The 21,823-nt window shown below is 38.1% G+C and overlaps 1 protein-coding gene across 1 annotated transcript; it reads left to right on the top strand.

Annotated features, from left to right (window-relative positions):
- Positions 1-289: 289 nt before the first annotated feature.
- Positions 290-21,483, top strand: LOC145981075 (uncharacterized). The gene is made up of 3 exons (XM_083114199.1): positions 290-509; positions 15,882-16,142; positions 19,951-21,483. The coding sequence occupies exons 1-3, from the start codon at positions 387-389 to the stop codon at positions 21,058-21,060; spliced, it is 1,494 nt and encodes a 497-aa protein (XP_082970325.1). The 5' UTR covers positions 290-386; the 3' UTR covers positions 21,061-21,483.
- The last annotated feature ends 340 nt before the right edge of the window (positions 21,484-21,823 follow it).

The following is a 21,823-nucleotide window of genomic DNA, read 5'->3' on the forward strand; positions in this document are numbered from 1 at the left end:
CGAATTGAAACATTTTACAGATAAAAATGTCCTTTATGGTTCAGAACCCATTTACGCTTGCTAATTTTTTCTCGTGGACCGGAACTGAATTTATTTAAAATTCTTGGACCTTTAACAGCCGTGGCTGCCATTGCCTTTTTTTAGTACAGAAAGCGTTTTAGCTTCAATTCTTGAACCTTATACTGTGGAAATTAGAGTGAATGAACGTGCTAGTGGACAATTTGCCTATTACTTATCGTCTTTGCCGTCTTCCGTACCTAAGAATGGTTGTAGGGGGCGTGGCTGTTGCACCAGCACTTCTCATCAAAACCCTGCAGCAGTTCCTCCTCCGTGTCAACGCGTAGAGTCGGCTGTGCAGGCTCTCTCTTCCTCAGTGTGTGACCACAATGGCAAGCGCCCCTGCATCTCCGTCCAAGGAAGAGACCGAAGCGAATTATAATTTGTCTAAAAGGAGGTTCATGAAGCAGGTGCTACAATGGAACGGAGCCAAATTGAAAACCACCCATGATGTAAGTACATTGATAGTCTCCAATATGCATTTCTGACGTCTTAATTCATTTGACGGTTACAAGGTAGACGTGAACAGTTAGAGCTTCATCTAAACCTTCTATGCTTCGATATGCAATGTTGTCTAGAATAGTGTTAGGAAATTAGTTACCTTGATTGTTTATTCAGCAACAATAATTATTAACAGCCTAGAAAGTTAAAAGAAAATTTAAAATTGTTTCGAACGGACCAGTAACAAGCGGACTAATTTAATTGGAACATCTTTTCGACCAGAATTTCGTGAGTGATTAGATATTAAAAAGTGATGTAGTATTTTCTACTTGAAAGATTAGATTGTGCTTTACCTCTGAAAGCAAGTTCTCTCGTTCTATTTCCCTTCTCAGCTATACCACATTCAACTTCAAACAAATTCGGCCCATTATCTTTAGGCATAACTGTTTAAAACAATCTTCAGGACTTGGCTTCACAGGATGAGATTTTACTAAAATATTCACATGAAAACTTCCTGCCTAAATGCCATTGAAATATTTCAAGGAAGTAACATTTTGTAAAATGATACCTCCTTGAAATGTTTTCTTTGTGTATGTCTAACGTGCTGCTTCAATACATAAGTTGCAAGAGGTTAATTTGTTAATGTAGATTGCTTGACTCAATCCCGCAACGGATGACGCTTAGTCAGTCCTGGTGTGACTATTCCTTCGTCAATTTATTCGTTCAGATTGGAATAGAGGGGCCAAAAAGCTATGAAATGCACATAAAATCCTATTTAGATCAGCGGTTCCCAAAGTGTGCACCGCGGCTCCCTGGAGCGCCGTGGTTGGCTTACAGGTGCGCCGCGAAATGTTCCAATATTTTCACTAATGATATGATTGTTCCAAATATGTGCTTATTTAGTACTTTATCCATGTAAAATATTTGATTTAAAATGTTTATTTTTTATCTTAAGGCAAGCAACCTAACCACACTGAGCGTTTCAAGTGTTAGAAAGGCCTACATTCTGACTTGGCGCCGCCGAAAGAAACTCGAAGGGCGACATGAAACTAAAAAAGTTTGGGAACCTCTGATTTAGATAATTTGCTCTTGACGAGGGCGTGTTAGGGGTGACATGAGAAGTTCCCAAAAGTCACTCACTTGCACGTAGTACAGTGAGAGGCACAAGTATTGCTTGGCAAATTGTACAGTCACGGACACTGCCGGCTTGTAATGAATACATAGACTTTTAATGGAATCGTTACAAGCCGTCAGTGTCAGTGACTGTACAAGACTATTTTCATTAAGTTTACCTTGCACTCTGGGTGTTTCTAAGGAATATATTTTTACGCGCTCTGGTGCAGAGTTGTCAGTAGCTTGTTTCAATTCTTGATGCTCTCGTTGAGTAAGACAAGGAGAAGAAGACATGGTGATGGACAATTTTCTTGGTAATACTTATGCGTCCCACTGTACACCCTAGTAACTGCAGTCTTGTAGGCCAAAACGAAGCTCGGGTTCTCACGACCTACTCTGTGAAGTAGTGTTCTGTATTTGTCCTTTGCTGCTGAGTGCCCTTTGCAGTCTCAGCTTCTTGATTAGGATATGGAGGTTTTATCCTCTGCGTCAGTATAGTTTGTTCTTGTTAAGAAATCTGAGAGTATTAGTTTTAAATATTGAGTGAGGAAATATTTTAAAATATTTTGACTTGAAAAAATAGGCTGTGCTGATGTGCCCCCCAATATAAAAATTAATCCTGTTCTTAATGAAATGTCTGCATAAATTCCCCACTTAACAATTCACGATACTTGAAGGAAGTTTATTTTTCTTACCCATGTTTCATGTCTATTATAGTAGTAAGAGTGAAAAGTGGATAACATTTCGCGATATTATAGAACCAGGATCACTAACATTGATAAAGTTTACCGCATCGAATTATCATGTTGGACATACCTTAATTTATAGAACTTGCGAACTGAGTCGATAGCCTCAAGATGATAGAAATGTTGTTAGTATTTTATTTTGGTGAGAGTTGAGGACTGAAGTTTTATTTTTGTCCTCGTGCGAATGTGAAGTTGGTATATTAAAGTTATTCGAGAGCATAATATCTAGTGTTGTACTGATATTGGAGCCTGCCTCTGTCCTCTACCTACTGGTTTAATCGCAACGATGAGGATGAATGGTGGTACACGCACCATGCTTTAAGCAAAGTTTCGTGACTCATTAAACAACTCCAAGACAGAGGCAATTACTTTTTCTATACGTAGTGCAATATAGTAATATGGATGCGAAAAACCTAATTACAGAAAGTCATAGTTAGTTTTAAATCTGAGAATTGAGTTTAACTTAATATTGCGAGTGTGGCACAGGTTTCCTATTTCATGATGTTCATAGTCATGAATCTTTTTCGGTACTAATTTACTATCCTTCGGACACATTTATTTATTTTTACAGAAGAAACTACTTACCGTAATAAGTTCCTGTAGCATTGTCGAACATCGGGAAGGTGTTTTGTGTGATTTGGGAATGTTTCAGAGTTGAAATTTATGTTGTTCGTTGAAAATTAATTCTCCGACGGAGATAGCGTTTGGCGCGTACATCTTCCGACAACATCACGTTCGTACACCTTCGTACACCATCACCTTCGTACACCGTCGTGACTATCATGACGGGTCGTGATTGTGTTTTGTTGATATGCAGTGTTTCGAACTGTCTGCGTTTGCGACTAGCGTTAGAACGTGAAACGGGAGGTAGAAGAATGACGTTTGCTGGATGTGTGATTAAGTTTGTACCGGGTGTGGAGGATTCCGTGAAGTTTCTGATTTTGGGCCTTGTAATCACGAATCTGCACTTAAAATTTGGCGCTCACGTATAAATTTGCAGTTTATTTGGGGGCAGGTGAATCCGGCCAATTTCTAACATGCCCTTAACAGGGAGTCTATAGAAACAGGCGGGGCCGCGATAGCGGTTGGGGGCGGTAAGTCGATTACCCCAGGGGCGGAGCCCGGAACCGGCGGGAAATTCGGAAATCGAGGATGTGGAAATACGAACTTAATTGAGATTATTTTGCTATTTGCACGTGTGAGCGCCAAATTTTAACTGCTGGCGCTTATTTGGGGGCAGGTGAATCTGGCCAATTTCTAACATGCCCTTAACAGGGAGTCTATAGAAACAGGCGGGTAGCCGGAGCGGAGCGGAGCGGAGCGGAGGCGGGGCCGCGATAGCGGTTGGGGGCGGTAAGTCGATTACCCCAGGGGCGGAGCCCGGAACCGGCGGGAAATTCGGAAATCGAGGATGTGGAAATACGAACTTAATTGAGATTATTTTGCTATTTGCACGTGTGAGCGCCAAATTTTAACTGCTGGCGCTTATTTGGGGGCAGGTGAATCTGGCCAATTTCTAACATGCCCTTAACAGGGAGTCTATAGAAACAGGCGGGTAGCCGGAGCGGAGCGGAGCGGAGGCGGGGCCGCGATAGCGGTTGGGGGCGGTAAGTCGATTACCCCAGGGGCGGAGCCCGGAACCGGCGGGAAATTCGGAAATCGAGGATGTGGAAATACGAACTTAATTGAGATTATTTTGCTATTTGCACGTGTGAGCGCCAAATTTTAACTGCTGGCGCTTATTTGGGGGCAGGTGAATCTGGCCAATTTCTAACATGCCCTTAACAGGGAGTCTATAGAAACAGGCGGGGCCGCGATAGCGGTTGGGGGCGGTAAGTCGATTACCCCAGGGGCGGAGCCCGGAACCGGCGGGAAATTCGGAAATCGAGGGTGTGGAAATACGAACTTAATTGAGATTATTTTGCTATTTCCACGTGTGAGCGCGAAATTTTAACTGCAGATACGTGATTACGGGGCCAAAATTGGTGAGTATACCGAATTTCAAACAAAATGAAGAAATTCCCGGTATTGTAGAATCGCTCCTTAAAATTTGTTGTCGGGCATTTCTTGGGTTCCGAAGGTTGAAACACTGCATTACAATTGAAAATCGAGAAAAGAGAAGGCCGATGTGTCATCCCGACGCGTCATTATTTACGACGGTATCCGCGCCATATTGTGTGTGAGGCAAACGGAAAGGTAGGAGAAAGAAGTACTCGTAATGTGAAAAATTGCTATTAGTTTGATCAAAGCAACGTCAATAAACCTTCAGGAATGTTCCGCGAGGCAGATACGTAAGTACGAATGTCAAAAATTTGACAAAACACAAGCACGACGCGTGATTATGTAGGAAGGTGTACTCGGCATATTATGTTTGAGGCAAGACGTACTGGTAATGTGAAAAATTGGAATTAATTTCATGAAAACAACGTTAATACACCTTCAGGAATGTTCCGCGAAGCACATACATAAGTAAGAACGTCAAAAATTGACGAAACGAAAAAAATAGGGGTGTCCGAAGGATAGTAAATTTTTACCTTTATTTTAAGTCCACTTTATGCACAGAAAGGCTAATCGGGACTGGACCTACAGTTGAAAGTGGGATCCAAACCACTGTGCCTCCACCGGTTATCGAACCCGGGACCAGTTGATTACAAGGCGACGACGGTAAAATTTTCTTAAACTTGTAATACTTATGGCTTAACTATCCTTTATAAAAAAGTTTTATTTGGAAGGAAAAGACCCCTGCTAGTGCAATATGCCTGGACCCGCACAAGACTATATTTGAAGTATGCGGCCTCCCCGATTGCTAAACGGAATGTTGTCGCCTTGTAATGAGGGGTCCTGGATTCGATACACGATGGAGGTACAGTCATGTTCAAAAAATCTGTCGCATGGACTTTTTTTTTAAGTCCAACGTCTTACGAAATTATGTTGGTAGCTCTGAAACAAGGAAGTGTTGTGAAATATACGATCCTCCAAACAGAGTGAAGTTCGATTCGGATGAGCAGGAGGCGTGACTCACGGTCTTGTCCACAGGAAGTTCAACCAATGCAGCATTTCCAAATATGAGATAACGTCCCCATTGGTTAAATATTGTTTCAATAATGCGAATCGGCAGAAAGATTGCGTAAAAGTTTACTTTGTCGTTTTAATGCCTTTAATCGTTTCAAATTAGTATTAAATTGTTTCAATTATAGTTCACGAGCTTAATATAATGTATTCATGTATGTGTTTGACAATCATATATCACTCATTAGAACAATTTTCACATTGTTTTCACTACGTGAGATGACATTTCATTTACATTTACGATAAAATAGTGGTTTGGGTGTAATAACAGTTTTCATTAATTAATTTAGAGATGCATTTTTATTTGTTGAGTTAATGATTAGGTTAATTCGTTATTTCTCGCGAAAAGAGGGAACCACAGCTGAAAGAAAATACACAACTTGTATTATTGAGGTGAACATCACTTTTTGCGCACATAGGCTAATCACGACTCGGGATACATTTAAATTGGAATCTGAAACATTATGCGACCTGACTGGAACTCGGAAAAGGACACACTGATTACAAGACGTCGATACATTACCACTTGGTCTGGCGAACGCCAATAATAATGAGGGGTTGTGGGAGTGGGAGAGGGGTGACGGAAAGTAGAAAATAAATAGTATTTTTGGGGGTATTTAATGTTATATTTATACACACACAAACCTAAGAAAATATTTATTTTGATACATGTGTGTGGGGGGTGGAGAAGGGGGAAAAGAGAGGGACAGAAAGAGATTGGGAGAGATGGGACGAAGAAGTGATTGTGAAAATGTTTTATTTGACGTTCAGTAATAAAAACAATCAAATCAATGATGATTATCTTATAAATACCATATTTAATGTAAATTTGTTTTAAAAATGGGGTCGGGGAGCTGTTTGTTTTACGTTCAGTGCAGGATAACAAGTGGAGACACATAGTGGTTCGTATCTCACTTTGAACTGTAGGTCCAGGCCCCATTAGCCTATCTGTGTATAACGTGGATTTAGAATTCAGTAGAAAATAACGTCGATCTAGTATTTTGGATTTTAGATGCGTTGAGACCACTAAAATTTCCAATTCTTATAATAAGAAACCTATCCTCATATTACCATTTTGAAAGAGAGTTAATTGTATAGTCTTTCGTTGTTAGTTTCAAAGAAGACTAATTCAAATAGTAACAATGGGAACGAATAAAGCTTACGAAAAGTTTTTGCCACCGTGGGGATTTGAACCTACGACCATTAGAGTGAACACCCAGTGCGATAACAACTACCCCACGAGTTCGTTCCTTCTGACGGCATGATGAGTTAAGACCAATTCGTTCAATATGCATTAGAAATATAATCCCCACCCGCCTCTTTATCAACACACCCAAACGCTCCTTTGTAGGAAATGAAATAAAGGTGGTATGAATGTCACAACACATTTAAGCAAAATCTACTATATTTACGACGCAATCGTTTTACATGAAGAGGCTACAGGTTCGAAAATTGAGGTTGTGATGTGGCTTCTTGTAGTGGTAGGGTAGATATTCGTATGGCAAGGTTCCAGCGTGCACTAGCCAGTAATTTCCGAGAAAAAAAACTTCAATTTTTTTATGATGGTAAATTGGTTCGGTGATAGGCTATCAGTATTACACGCCGAAGATTATAGCTTTGACTTCTGTTCGATTACCCCTATTATTATTATATATAGCAACTAAGTATTGTATTTAATTAATAATTTAAAGAAATACAAATGTTATATATATTTTTTTGAAAAAATATAACTCCTTTCTAATGATTTTTCAATGTTATTTTTGAAAATAATTTTTCAGAATATGTTTTTGAATTTCTCATCATTTTACTAGGATTTGCATAAAAATTATCCATGTGTCATATTCGACGAAATGTCATGTACAGCGAAAGTTATACATTTTTATTTTAGGGAAAATTATCAAGAAACAAAACAAATAAATACTATTGACATCCTTTTGTGAATAGTATTTATTTTACATTATTTCTTGTTCACCAGGCATAGTTGTATTCTTGTAAAAATCATGAAAAACAATATATTCTCTACATTTCGCAAAGCAAATAATATACGAATTTTCGTAATAAGTAAAATGCAATAAATAATTTTTCGGTTTAATAAGAAATAAAAATCGCAGTTAACCGAACGGTGAATCGAACACAGAATTTTACAACCCATAAAATGCCTTGTAGCCTTTGCAATGAAGTGATGTAGATTCAAGTAATAAAATTTCATGCAAAATCGCACGTTATAAGATTGTTCAAATATATTAAATCAATGTGTCCATAAGTTTTTATACTGTCAGCCATTTGGCACATCTCGTTACAAAATCTCAGCACATCACCATTCACTAGTTAATCGAATTGAATATTGATTCACTTAACAGTTCAATGTGCAACAATAGTTTCGACTCATATCACGTGAGATGTAAACTCAATTCAATTCTCTCATTGTATGTAACTTGTATGTTGAGCTCTTGTAGAAACATCAATTATGATCTCTAAGCTAAATTTGACGCTACAATCGCTTGATCAACTCTTGCGTCTCGATGCCAGACATTCTACGTTCCTGTTTGCTCCAGGTCGCTTCTGCATTTCATTATCATTGTTTTTACCTCTGTTTCATTCTCATCGTCGTTATAAACCTACGTAATTTCTACTGCTTACAGTAGACAGAATCTACTGTTATCAATTTTAGTACTCTACTGTATCTCTCGGAAATCTACTCAAAATCAATGATTTCCTACTGAACTTTCAGTAAGCCTAATGTGTAATTACAGTTGAGGAACTACAAGTGAAATATTCTCTTCAGTACTACATGTAATATTGCATGTAGTGTGTTTGAATTTGAATTCAAAATTTTGTGTGCGTCAGCACTTAGGCTATTTTGCACCTGTCACTTTATACGGGGTCCAGCCCCTTACCAGAACTAAAATAACATAACTGTAACGTCGTGTTGTAACTAAAATATTAAAATATGCTGAATTCGGTTAAAAGCTGAGGCTGTAAAGAGGCACTCAGCACCCACAAGAACCAAACCCAGGACAACAAATAAAATTATACTGGCCATGGTGCCAGTCGCCAGAACCTTGTTCGTCTGCAAACTGAAGTCCAGGGTGTACTACGTGGAAGCAATAATTGGGTGTACATACTTCGTGGAAGGTCATCCCTTACACCCTTGTAGGGTATTTAGCTCATCATGTTAGCTGTAAATATAACTTTTTATTCCTCCTCACTAACAATTTGTTTTTATATCTATTTAAAATTTAAACCAACCTCACTTCCATATAGTACACCCTGAACTGCATTTTGCAGACTAACGAGGCTCTGGTGACTGGACCTACTGTTAGTATAATCTTTGTAGGACTGCGTGTGTGTTGTCCTTGTTTGTGCTGACTGTCTGTCGCTTTACAGCCTCAGCTTTTAACCCAGGTAAGGATTTATTTTAGTTTTCAGACACGCTTTTATTTTGGTCATGATAAGGGGCTGGACCCCGTATAGCGCGACGGGTGTAAAATACCCTAAGTTTTCCGGCACACAAATTGTAATTCAAATTTAAAAAAACCTTAACATAGATGTTTCAAAACACCTATTGATCTACTGAAACCAGTACAGTAGAGAAACTGAAGTGAAATTAATTTATTCAGTATAGTGTATAATATGTTAAGTTAATATTTTGGCTGTAAATATTAATTTCATACCTCCTTATTATTTTTTGTATTTATATCTTTTTGAAAATCTGAACACAGTAGATGTTTCAAAACACCTATTGATCTACTGAAAACAGTAGACAAAAGTTTCATTGGAGTAAGTAGAAAAGAGTATGAAATAATACCCAAAGAAGTCAACCATTATGAATTAATGTTACATACTTTCTTTTATTTCACTTTCCAAAACCTAGGAGCTCGAAATAATACATGGCATGCGATTTACTAGACAGTCTGCTTTTCTGTGATTGATTCGTCGTGCCCAGTCGGGGATTACTTCCGTTCAAGGGAAAGGGGAAGAAATCCACCACAGTACCATGATGTATGAAGTGACATGTTCACAGGCATCCAATGCAACTGATAAGGGTTCACCTGACCTTGGAAGTGTGGGAAACACGTTTCACGCTGGTTACGAGAATGCTGTGGCTAAATCTGGAACTAACGGTGGAATAAGAAATAATTTGTAACATTTAACAATGACATTTCGCATTTACAAAATATGAGATATGTAGACTTTGATTTATTTATTATAGTAGACGGTAGAGAATTACTTACCACGAAAGTCAAGTTCTAAATTGCAGACATCAAAATCTACTCCAGGTTGTAAAATACATTTGTGATAGACAGCAGATAGGTTAATAAGGTTTGCAAGATTGCTAACGACTCTTGAGACAAACGTTCAACGAAGGTTATTGGGTGAGAAAATGGGAAATTGTTAAAAATAGCGGCCTAGTTGAGTGAAGGTCGAAGGTTCGAATCTTATAGAACCGGCTATTTTTTGACACTAATTTTTGGTGCATAATATATTTAATGTATTGTCGACATTTATAAGAAACAAAATATGAAAACTTTCCTCCTCCGTAACGGTGCGGTCTAAGACTCTGTGCTTTGGACTCAGACTGCAGCGGGACGACATGGATTCGAGTCGTCCTGCGTTCTCGGCCTGTTAGGGTCAAGTGCCATGGCCGTATTTAGAGGGGGGGTTTCGAGGGTTCAAACCCCCCCCCGAAACTTCTGACATGTTGGATTAATGGATGTTCAGAAACCAAAATCTGTAACAAATTTTCAATTTTTTTTCGAAGCATCACAAACATACAAGGAGACAATGTTGAAACGATCGAGCTAGAATTTTCATACATTTGGAATTCTGAAAGTTGAGTGAAACAGGATTTATTCTCGGAATCGCAGCCCACTGGCGACCCGTCCATTATCACTTCTGCTGTCATCTTTCCAGTGTTGTTCCTGCGTCACAAGGAATATAGACTGAAGATTCCCTTATGATTGTTCCAAAATTCCCTTTCCAGCTTTTAAATTCCCCGTCCGATAAAGTCGAAAATAAATCCCCCTTGATAGGAGTTCAAACCTAGTACCTCCAGATTCGTAGCGCATTACGTTCGCGATTGAAGTTACAATCCATGCACCAGGCTAAGCTTTTAAAAAGAATTACTGGTTCCACACTTTTCAAAATCCCAAAAATTTAATTTTAAAGTCAAACAAAAACTTTATGACTAAAATTTCCATCTAACTTTTTAAGTTTTTCTTGAAGGTTCTCACTGTATGAAACTTAAAAAAAAAAGAAACTTATGCTGGATATTCACTCATCTGCTGGATTGAGTAAGCCCCCTCAAGGATATAACAATAATATAATAATAATAATAATAATTATTAGTATTATTATGGAATAAAATTGTTTTATTATTATGACATTTTAATTATTATTGTACAATTATTATTTCTATTATTCAAATTTCTGGCGACGCCCTGGGAACAATTATGAATGAACCCCCCCCCGAAAATTTTCCCTGCCTACGGCCATGTCAAGTGCCCATATTTCGGATACTTAATTTCAAATTAGATTTTCAGTACCTAAATGTAAACAAAATAAGCCATAAATGTGTTGATAAACATTGAACATATATTTATTAATGTTTCTGAAAGTTATATTAATATTTATAAGAAGTACTTGGTATATTTTATGAAACAAAGAATTGTATGCATATTTTTAGTCTGACAAAAAGGTTGCCTAATATCGGATAGGGTATTTCCTAATTTCGGATAGGGTTACTAATTAGTATTTGGAAAGGGTGCACAATTTCGGATAGTCGAAATTAGGTACCCGTGTAGCATCCGAAATTAGGAAACCCAGTCGCATATTCAATATGGCGATTCTGTGCGTTCCTCCTCTGAAATAATGTGACTGAAACTACGTAATAATGTTTGCTGAATCTCTCAAGATTATATAAAATTTAGACAGAAGTGAGTAAATATTAAACTTCCAGTTGTAGGCCTTAAGTTTGGATGGTGAAATATTACATCAAAACTCCGGGAAAGTCAGAAATATCAGCCACACACTAAAACATTGCTCAAGGTCACGCACAAGGGTGAAACTTAGGGACGAAGTAGCGTGTTAGTTGGCACTATCTGCACTTCGGCGCTGCTGTTCTAAGGTGGAAATTTCTTGGTATCCGAAATTAGGAACCTATCCGAAATATGGGCACTTGACCCTATGTGTATAGGACCGGTGGCAACCCACCATCGTGAGGAAATTGGGGAGCTACGAGTGACTGGTGTAACCTGATTTCAGATATCTTCTATAACGGCTGAGGGTTCGACGTGCTGACCAACGTCACCTCGTTGCCAGTTGAAGATAACTCTAGGTAGGATTGTGGAAGGGAGACTGACAGCCCATGGACCTTCGAGGTTTTAAAATATGAAAACTATTCCTTCCGAAATCTAATTTCTCGTCATTGTCACGTGAGATTTCTTTTCAGTATGACTCCTGCAATACTAATTAGTTCCTAAGTAGGATAATGAGATGGACAGAGATATTAAATTATGACTGGTTAAAAAAATAAGCATTAACACATTTTAATATTCACATACTACCTCTTTACAAATTCCTGAGCACGTCACTACAAATGAACCAATCTAGTACACACTAGAGCCTTGGCTTATCGATACCTATGGGGTATCCTACAATTACAGTCAAACCACAAAATCAATTCTCGAAGCTGTAGCCTCTTCATGTAAAACGAACGATTGCGTCGTAAATATAGTAGATATTGCTTAAATGTTTTGTGACATTCATACCACCTTTATTTCATTTCCTACAAAGGAGCGTTTGGGTGTGTTGTTGATAAAGATGCAGGTGGGGATTATATTTCTAATGCATATTGAACGAATTGGTCTTAACTCATCATGCCGTCAGAAGGAACGAACTCGTGGGGTAGTTGTTATCGCACTGGGTTGTCACTCTAAAGGTCGTAGGTTCAAATCCCCACGGTGGCAAAAACTTTTCGTAAGCTTTATTCGTTCCCATTGTTACTATTTGAATTAGTCTTCTTTGAAACTAACAACGAAAGACTATACAATTAACTCTCTTTCAAAATGGTAATATGAGGATAGGTTTCTTATTATAAGAATTGGAAATTTTAGTGGTCTCAACGCATCTAAAATCCAAAATACTAGATCGACGTTATTTTCTACTGAATTCTAAATCCACGTTATACACAGATAGGCTAATGGGGCCTGGACCTACAGTTCAAAGTGAGATACGAACCACTATGTGTCTCCACTTGTTATCCTGCACTGAACGTAAAACAAACAGCTCCCCGACCCCATTTTTAAAACAAATTTACATTAAATATGGTATTTATAAGATAATCATCATTGATTTGATTGTTTTTATTACTGAACGTCAAATAAAACATTTTCACAATCACTTCTTCGTCCCATCTCTCCCAATCTCTTTCTGTCCCTCTCTTTTCCCCCTTCTCCACCCCCCACACACATGTATCAAAATAAATATTTTCTTAGGTTTGTGTGTGTATAAATATAACATTAAATACCCCCAAAAATACTATTTATTTTCTACTTTCCGTCACCCCTCTCCCACTCCCACAACCCCTCATTATTATTGGCGTTCGCCAGACCAAGTGGTAATGTATCGACGTCTTGTAATCAGTGTGTCCTTTTCCGAGTTCCAGTCAGGTCGCATAATGTTTCAGATTCCAATTTAAATGTATCCCGAGTCGTGATTAGCCTATGTGCGCAAAAAGTGATGTTGACCTCAATAATACAAGTTGTGTGTTTTCTTTCAGCTGTGGTTCCCTCTTTTCGCGAGAAATAACGAATTAACCTAATCATTAACTCAACAAATAAAAATGCATCTCTAAATTAATTAATGAAAACTGTTATTACACCCAAACCACTATTTTATCGTAAATGTAAATGAAATGTCATCTCACGTAGTGAAAACAATGTGAAAATTGTTCTAATGAGTGATATATGATTGTCAAACACATACATGAATACATTATATTAAGCTCGTGAACTATAATTGAAACAATTTAATACTAATTTGAAACGATTAAAGGCATTAAAACGACAAAGTAAACTTTTACGCAATCTTTCTGCCGATTCGCATTATTGAAACAATATTTAACCAATGGGGACGTTATCTCATATTTGGAAATGCTGCATTGGTTGAACTTCCTGTGGACAAGACCGTGAGTCACGCCTCCTGCTCATCCGAATCGAACTTCACTCTGTTTGGAGGATCGTATATTTCACAACACTTCCTTGTTTCAGAGCTACCAACATAATTTCGTAAGACGTTGGACTTAGAAAAAGTCCATGCGACAGATTTTTTGAACATGACTGTACATTGTGTTTCGGGTCCCACTGTATATCCAATCTCTCTGTGCATAAAGTGGGACTTAAAATAAAGAACTCCAAAACTATATTTGAATATTACGGTGAAGGGTCTCCCTACAATGAAATAGTTTCAAAAACGTGTTTGATAGTCACGAAATCAAGTGTTGCAACCGGCTCTACAAGGAAATAATGGAAAATATGTCCAAAATATTATTCAACGTAAAAATGTAGATAAGCAGGGAATTAAACGATGATTATAAATCAATTATACTCGCTATTATAAATTGTAGAAGTACTGGTGACAAAAATGACACACTAATTTGATACATTTGTAATACGAATTTGGTATTGACAAGCGGCATTGAAGTTGTTGTTTTTTTTGTTTTTTTTGCATAAAGTCAGATTATATCACATATAAAAAATAGTATTAATTTTTGTAAGAGTAAATCTGCAAACCACGAAAATTTGTAAACTCTTCGACAAATTTCTAGAGCTGCGGTGGTCCAGTCCATAGGGCGTCTAACCACAAAGCAGCTCAGGGTTCGATGTCCGGGAGTGGATTGTTCACGTAAATCCTGCTGGGATTCACCCAGCCTCTCATGAACATGTGCCTGAGGCAGTCTGGGTTGTAAAGGCAGCGGGAGCTTGGTGCTGATATCCACATCCCTGTGCGCCTTCATGGTATGATATAATTGAGGATGGCTTAACCTTAACCAAATCTTAATATTTTTGTCAGGGTTTATGCATAAATCCCATGTCTTTATTCTCAATCCACTGCAAGCACGAATTTAATGTAAACAAAACAGTGATTTCTGAGGAACAGTTCTTCTCCCAACATTCCCGTCTAGTTGGCTGCACTTTTTGGCACTCTGTGCAGTGCAGGTGTATCCAGTGTCAGTGGTGCAAGGAAATTACGTTCAACCAACTAGACGGAAAGCGGTGTTGAAGTTCAGAAGATTCAACAAATGCCTGTCTGCTGCTTTAAACGGTCATTTGATTAGTTAGCACGCACCACGTGGCCATACACCACACATACACCGGTCCGGAAGGTAGTGTAGACACCAAATACACTACTTGACTCCAAATCAACGAACTAAACAAACTAGACGCTTCGGTGCAAAGAGTAAAAAAGTGCAGCCAACTAGACGGTGCTAATGTGTTAGTTCTGGTGTAATTTTGCCCATGAAAATGTTGGTCGTACAATTCGTAAGGTTCAACAAAATCAATACAATAACTAGTTGAATATGGCTTTATCACATACACTAAGTTCTTACGTGCAAGGTTCCTGTACAGCTGCCATCCGAACAGCCAATATGACTTCTCAAACGTCACGTGCATTTGTTTACATTGACTTTGATCTTACAACGGACAGAAGTTCTTTTTGGCACTGTGCAAATTGAATTAAGCTTAATGCTTTGGGGGGGGGGGGGGAGATGCCCATTCAGTGGCGTATTTGTGATTTAATTTCGGGAGGTAAGTTTTTTGGGGTATGCAAATTTGTGTAGGTTACCAGTCAGTCAACTACAAGTAAACTTTTGGTTCTAAGTACATTAGAACATTGGTTCTAGTCTCGACCATTAAATCTTGTAGCATTTACATGTAATTTAGAAACAGTACATATATTTACATTCTAGGAAAACCCAAAATCATACATAAAAAGAGCAAATGAACTAGCAACACTGAAAACCTAACCAAATGTATTGCCCAGTTCAAATTCAATGTCCCATCTAACCGACCTACAAGTTTCTTTTGAACGTTTTAAAACACACAAAATGTCAGCACCATGCCATGAAAACTTGGGAGGAAGACAGCCCGCTGTTGTCTCGACTAGGAGTTGAGTTACAGAATTAACTTTTTCTAACCCACAGGGCCGCATACTTTTGGACAGGAGTCTCTCACTGGGCCATTAATGGACACGAATGTTTGTTATAGTTAAAATATTTTATTACTATATGCTTTCGAATCCATTTTATTTGAGGGGGACAAAAGCATCCCTGGCAGGGACAAAAAATTAATTTGGGGAGTTTATTTTTGTTTTGGGGGGGTATTATTCCCTGCATCCTCTCAGTTAATTTGCACTCTTGATCTTTGGTGAGTTAAGTATTTTTCACTTTTTCAGGAACGAACGTTACCGGATGTGAGAGATGTTGCTACTCTGTTGCAAAGCTGGGGCTACAAGCTGAAGTACTTTGGGAAACCAAATGTAGCTGCAGATGAGACTAATGATGAAACAAGGCCGAACCAATGCGAGGTTGAGGTGAACTGCAAGCGAACTGGAATCACGGCAAACCTAGAGTCGATGGATTGCAAGTGCCAAAATTTGAGGGATTTGGATGGAGCTGTGTTTTGGGAAGTCTCTTGGTCATGCGCAAACAGCCAGGTATCTAATATTCCTATTGCATGTAAATTTGTTCGTGCACGCATGAACGTCAGGAAGGGGGGCCACGCCCCCCCCCCCCCCGGGAAGGTGAAAGTCAACCAAAAATTATATATTTCACACATAATTTAATTTCAGCCACAATGTTAATTATTGCAAGAACACTATAAATTCAAATTGAAGCATTGTTTTATAAGAGGACAACACTATTATAGGAGAAAATGTTCCTAGTTTGCCCCCCTGGAAAAAATATCTTCCTTACCCCTCCCTGGAAAAAATCCTGCGGACGCCCATGCCTGCACGCAGTATGAGAGAGTCATTCTAACGTGCTAATACTGTGGACTCTTTTTAATTCGAACTCGAAAGGGTCACGAAAAATGTTCGAATTATCCAAAATTCGAATTAACAAACCTCTATCATAAAGATGGTTTCAAGGGGATAAACTTTAGTTCGAATTAGAGTAATTCGAATTATCAAAGTTCGAATTAAGAGTTCACTGTGTATCGATGTTGAAATCTACATTTACATTTACAAAAATCCGGCATAGAAGAGGAGAGAAAGTTAGCAATTTCAAAGAAAAAAAATTTAACCTTCTCTCCTTGTGATATGAGAAATTGCCTACTTCTTCTTTCCTCCCTTTCATTTATAAATCTTTTCATTCATTGTATCTTTCTAGCTTTAAACCTTTTATCAGTTTTAGTAACCTTTGTTTTGTGTTACTTCCTCTCTTCACTATATATTTTTCTGTTTCCCTCCCATTTTCTCTATCGGTCCATCTGTTTCTCTTCCTTCTCTCCAGAGACGACGTCAGGGGTGAGCGCGGGTGGGCAACCGCCCACCCAAAAAATACTCTACCTACCCGAACAAATTCAATATACACACACTTCATAAAAATTCGAATGATTCAATAAATAATTATAATCAGGTGTTTCCTTAATATTTTGCTCGTGAATATTGAATGTTAACAAATTATCGTCCCATAAGTTTCGTGGTCCTTAGCCGCCAAACATTTGTTTAGTGAGCAAGTTTACGAAAATTGGAGTAAATCTCCAGCTGTATGAAATTAATTTAAGCTTTCCTTCCAAATTCCTTACCTTTTGTTATTAAAAATCGAAAGAGCTCTTGAAACAAAATGTGTGATCTACTGAACACTTGTATGATGCTGCCAGCCGGTTTTATAGTAGGCGAAAAATTATGCTGCGTATTATCAGCCTCTGATTTATGGGACTTGAGTGCTGCACCCTATGGCCTCGGCTGCAAAATTTGAAAAGGCCCACATATTCGCAATGTGTTGAACATGTTTTGTACTTCGGTAACCCTCATTAAAAAAGTTTCAGGTTGCTTTTCAATTGTTCTGTTGATGCTGGGTTAATATTGCAAATGTGGGTCCGCAAACCACTTGTCTCCCAATTCTTATACGGAAACTCTGTAGTTCTAGAGTATTGCAATACAACTATCCTGATTGAGCTCTTAGTATGTTGGCATGAGCCATTAATGAATCTGACTGTTATGCTGGACGGCCTCAAGGGCGGAAGAAAAATGCATGAAAATAATGTCAAGTAAATCCTTCGCTTCCCATATATATTCTTATAGCGCTTATATTACGTCAATGGGTACGTGGAGGCGGGAGTAAAGGCGGCCGCAGCGTGGTGCTGATCATATCACCTCCAAAATGAGACCGAGAATGTGTGGGGCCTTGCCCCCACATCCCCTAATGTGCCTTTATTGCACGGCGCTATGCACCAGGAACCTTTGCAGACACTGAAAATAATAATTTCTTTAAATGTTCGTGTTTTGGGGATTCAATTGTAACTTAGTTTTATCATAAATAAGACACGATCGGAATGCCAAATGATATCTGCATATATTGTTGGTCACTTTCCCTGGAACATATTTTTAATTGCTGAAGATCTGCCTAAGGAACAAGCATCAAAATGGTCTGAAAGAATAGATTGCATTTGGTCAATTTATCTTCGAAACTAAAGTTCTCTATTTCAAAATCCAGGCTGAGACTCTCTTCAATACACATGATCTTAGATTTCACATCGAAGCGACAAGACATACAAGACGCGTCGCTTGAGTATTTCACCAAGCGAATGCAGGCTTGTGCGGCCTGCCAATCCACTACTGTGTGAAAAGTTTGCTGTTGATTTGACCTTCATAAGTGACATGTAAGCCACCTCGATGGTGTACTGGTAACGTAGTAGCTTTGTAATCAAAGGGACCCGGGTTCGATACCCAGTGGAGGCACACAATGTTTTAGATCCCATCTGATAGATTCAACTCTGCGCAAAATTAGTCATATTTTGCACTGCTAATTTCAAACACGTGTTTGAGGGAAGTGAGAGTACATTGATAAAATCATTTGGCCAATCCTCATGGACGTTGGGAAGGTGGCAAGAGGGAGCCATGCCCCCCGGAAAATAAATGTCTACATAAAAAAGCATATATTTTAAACACAATTTCATTTGTCACAGTAATTTAATTATAATGGCGTTGAAGGAACATAATTTCAAACTGAAGGAGTTTTTGGAGAAGGCATCACTATTATGGGGGAAAATATGCCTTCCTTCCCCCCCTGAAAAAAATCCTGCGGATGTCCATGCGAATTCTTGAATAATGTTGCTGAAATTTATAATCCACTTAACCAATGACGTATTTAATGAACACCTTCATCGGTTTGGATGACTCGCAGAGATTGTTGTTTCTGAATAATTTCAGCATGCTGATTGCAAAAATGAAATAAATTTTTACCCATCACGTCTACTTTTTTCAGAAAACCGCAATATATTGATTGCTTTAATTCCACAATAAAATGTGTAGTTCCATCATTTCCCGAATAGATGGCTCTGTTTAGATGGTGGTAAAATATTGGGTTTTCTACAATACAAATCCTCAAAGTTTGAACTTCTACCTTCAAAACACACATTGGCATGAAAATTCTATGGACTTTGATTACGTAAGTTTTTTCGAAATCCCTCATAAAAATTTCCTTCACAAAATGGGCCAAACGTAATGTTATAACTTGATGGGTTGATTGAACTTAGTGACGTGGAGAAAAATCCTGACCTAGGGAAAAATCCTTACGTGATGGGAAGAAATTTGTCATTTCCGTGATCAGCATTCAAAATACTTCAGAATAAATTTAACAAACTTCACTTGTATACATTTATTTTGTTGCATTCTGTAATAGGCGTATTGATATGGCGAATGAGAATATTGATTGTGAAATTGTGAAAAATCCTGACGTGATGGGGGAAAATGTATGTCAGGTGCGTGACCAGCATTCAAAATACTTCCAGAAACACCTATTGGTTTGTAAACAACCGAAATTTTAGTTGTGTAAATTTATTTTGTTGCGTTCTGCAATAGGCGTAATGGAATGGCGAATTAGAATTTGGATTGTGAAATTTTGAAAAATCCTGACGTGATGGGAAAAAATGGATGTAATTTCCGTGATAGCATTCAAAATACTTAGTCACCTATTAATTTGAAAACTAGAACTCTTTTTCAAAAATGCAGGGCCGTGTAATTTTTGTAAGTCCATTTTCCATAAATATCAGCTAAACAAAACACATGTCTATTGATTCAATTTAAAATTTCCAATCTTAGATTATGTCCAATGGTGCGACTGGTGTCCAATAGCTTAACTGGAGACGTCGACACATTTTCTCCGTTAAGTTGGGCGTTGGGGGTATTAATTTCAATCAATTATGTAGAATTTCCTTAATTTATATTTATGTAATATATTTTGTATTCTAAAAGCGAAGCAAAGCATTGTCAACAAGAATTAACATAACTTTCCTTGTAGGTTGGAAGGCAAAATTCTCTTCAATCCCTGGATGCGGGAAGCAACGAGTTGCCAGAACTAAAACCAGGAACTGCATCAGTTGTCCAGGAAATTCTGGAACTATTGGTCGATTTCATCAAAGAGGAGGATAAAGTTAACAAGAAACTATCATCATCTACTACCGGCCTCGAACGTCTTCAATTGTCTAGCAAGAACTCTTACAAGATTACAACACCTACTCGATATCGGTCATTGGATGCTCTTACAAACAGCCATGTGGAAATGCCGGGATTGTCTATGTTCCAAAGATCTCGGGGCAAAATGAAGAGTCTGCTGGAACCAAGGTTAACGGGTATCCGTAGGATTGAAGAAACTAAAACATTTCGGTCCAGAATACCAACGCCTGATCTATCTAGGAATGGTAGCCTACTACATACATCGGTTACATCTGAATGTAGTAGCATTGATATGGAGCAAGCAACGTCGTCAAGTCCAAAGAGGAGTACAACAGATATGGATGACAATGTTTTCCTAACTCCATCCCCACGCCCGATAGACTTCAGCTTGTTTCCTGATCCTCTACCAAAGATGATTCATGAACAAGCTGAAACAGGAGCCAGTCCAGACCTAAGTGAAAATCAAGCCAGGACTCCAATCCCGAAACCACGAACACGTGCAGGCACAAGAGTCGTAGCCAATAAGAAACCTGCAGAGAAGACCTCCAGAAGCAGTGCTGTTGCCATGCAGGAAAATTTGAAGCATTTAAAGGAGAAGATAAAGAAACCAGTAGTCAGACCTACAAGATCTACCTCCAACGCAGCTGATGCGAAGGCAGGAAAGGAGAACAAGATACCAGGAGTAAAGCGCTCAATTGCAGCTGTTTCTGAACGAATTGTTTCTGCTGCTCAACAAAGACGGCGCCAGTCCACTCCCACCGAAGCCACTAAGGCCAAAATCTCTGGATTGAGGAGTATTGCAGTTCGAAAAACAAGATATTCTGCAGATGCTCAACCAGAAAAAGCTCTTAAAGGTTTGACTAAGACTAATGTAGAAATGTGCAAAGCGAACAGGCCAAATAGGAAGAGTACTGATAATATACGCAAGTTGGTACCTGCAAATACTTCAAAATGATTTGTGTAATTGTAAATTATCACTTTGACGATATTTAACAAATGTTGCATGCAACTTTTAGTATACAATATACAATATTCATAATTTCAGATTAGAAATAACTTAAAATGAGATGGAAAAAAGGTTGTAAAATGTATTGACATCTCATAATCTGAAATTATGAATATTGTATAAATTGGTACTAAGTCTCATGCAACGCATTTCTTATAATTAGTGTTTATGAAGCTTTAATATATTAATATATACACAAAAATGTTTGCTCTGAACTCCAAATAGGAAGAATATAAATTTAGTAATTGAAATGACTTTGATATGCCCTGCAGCAGTTATTGTAACATAATTTTAATAATTGAAATGCTTTTTTAAAATGTGTGTAGAAATTGAAATTCAGCTTTAATTAATTTTTTACTATGCAAAATAAATCTCTTTTAAGTGTTGAATGAAAATAGTTTAATTTCGCAGATCTTTCCTCAACCATATGTTTCAGTAGTTTGAAAAATTATCTATTTATAGGCAGAAGTAACGGGCTATGGAAGTGGCTTTGAGTGAGTTGCCGTGGACTGGCGACTGAAATTCTAGGTCAGTCAGATATGGTTTGGGTTCAAATCTCGAGGAAGATCTCAATTTGGAACATATGCAAGCAAAGAAAGTTCAGTCTTCAAAAATTGGGAAACTTACACTTCCTCGAAAGTTACTCCCAGAGATTTTAGTTCTTGCTTATATGAATGCAGAACCTATCAGGGCAATCAAAAAATACCCCCCC

This window comes from Lepisma saccharinum, chromosome 2 (genome assembly GCF_977018435.1).
Source record: "Lepisma saccharinum chromosome 2, izLepSacc3.1, whole genome shotgun sequence".
NCBI lineage: Eukaryota > Metazoa > Arthropoda > Insecta > Zygentoma > Lepismatidae > Lepisma > Lepisma saccharinum.

Coding starts and splice junctions, on each gene's coding strand:
- LOC145981075 (XM_083114199.1), top strand. CDS start 387: ATGGCAAGCGCCCCTGCATCTCCGTCCAAGGAAGAGACCGAAGCGAAT. Junction 510..15,881: donor AATTGAAAACCACCCATGAT/GTAAGTACATTG, acceptor TCACTTTTTCAG/GAACGAACGTTACCGGATGT. Junction 16,143..19,950: donor GGTCATGCGCAAACAGCCAG/GTATCTAATATT, acceptor CTTTCCTTGTAG/GTTGGAAGGCAAAATTCTCT.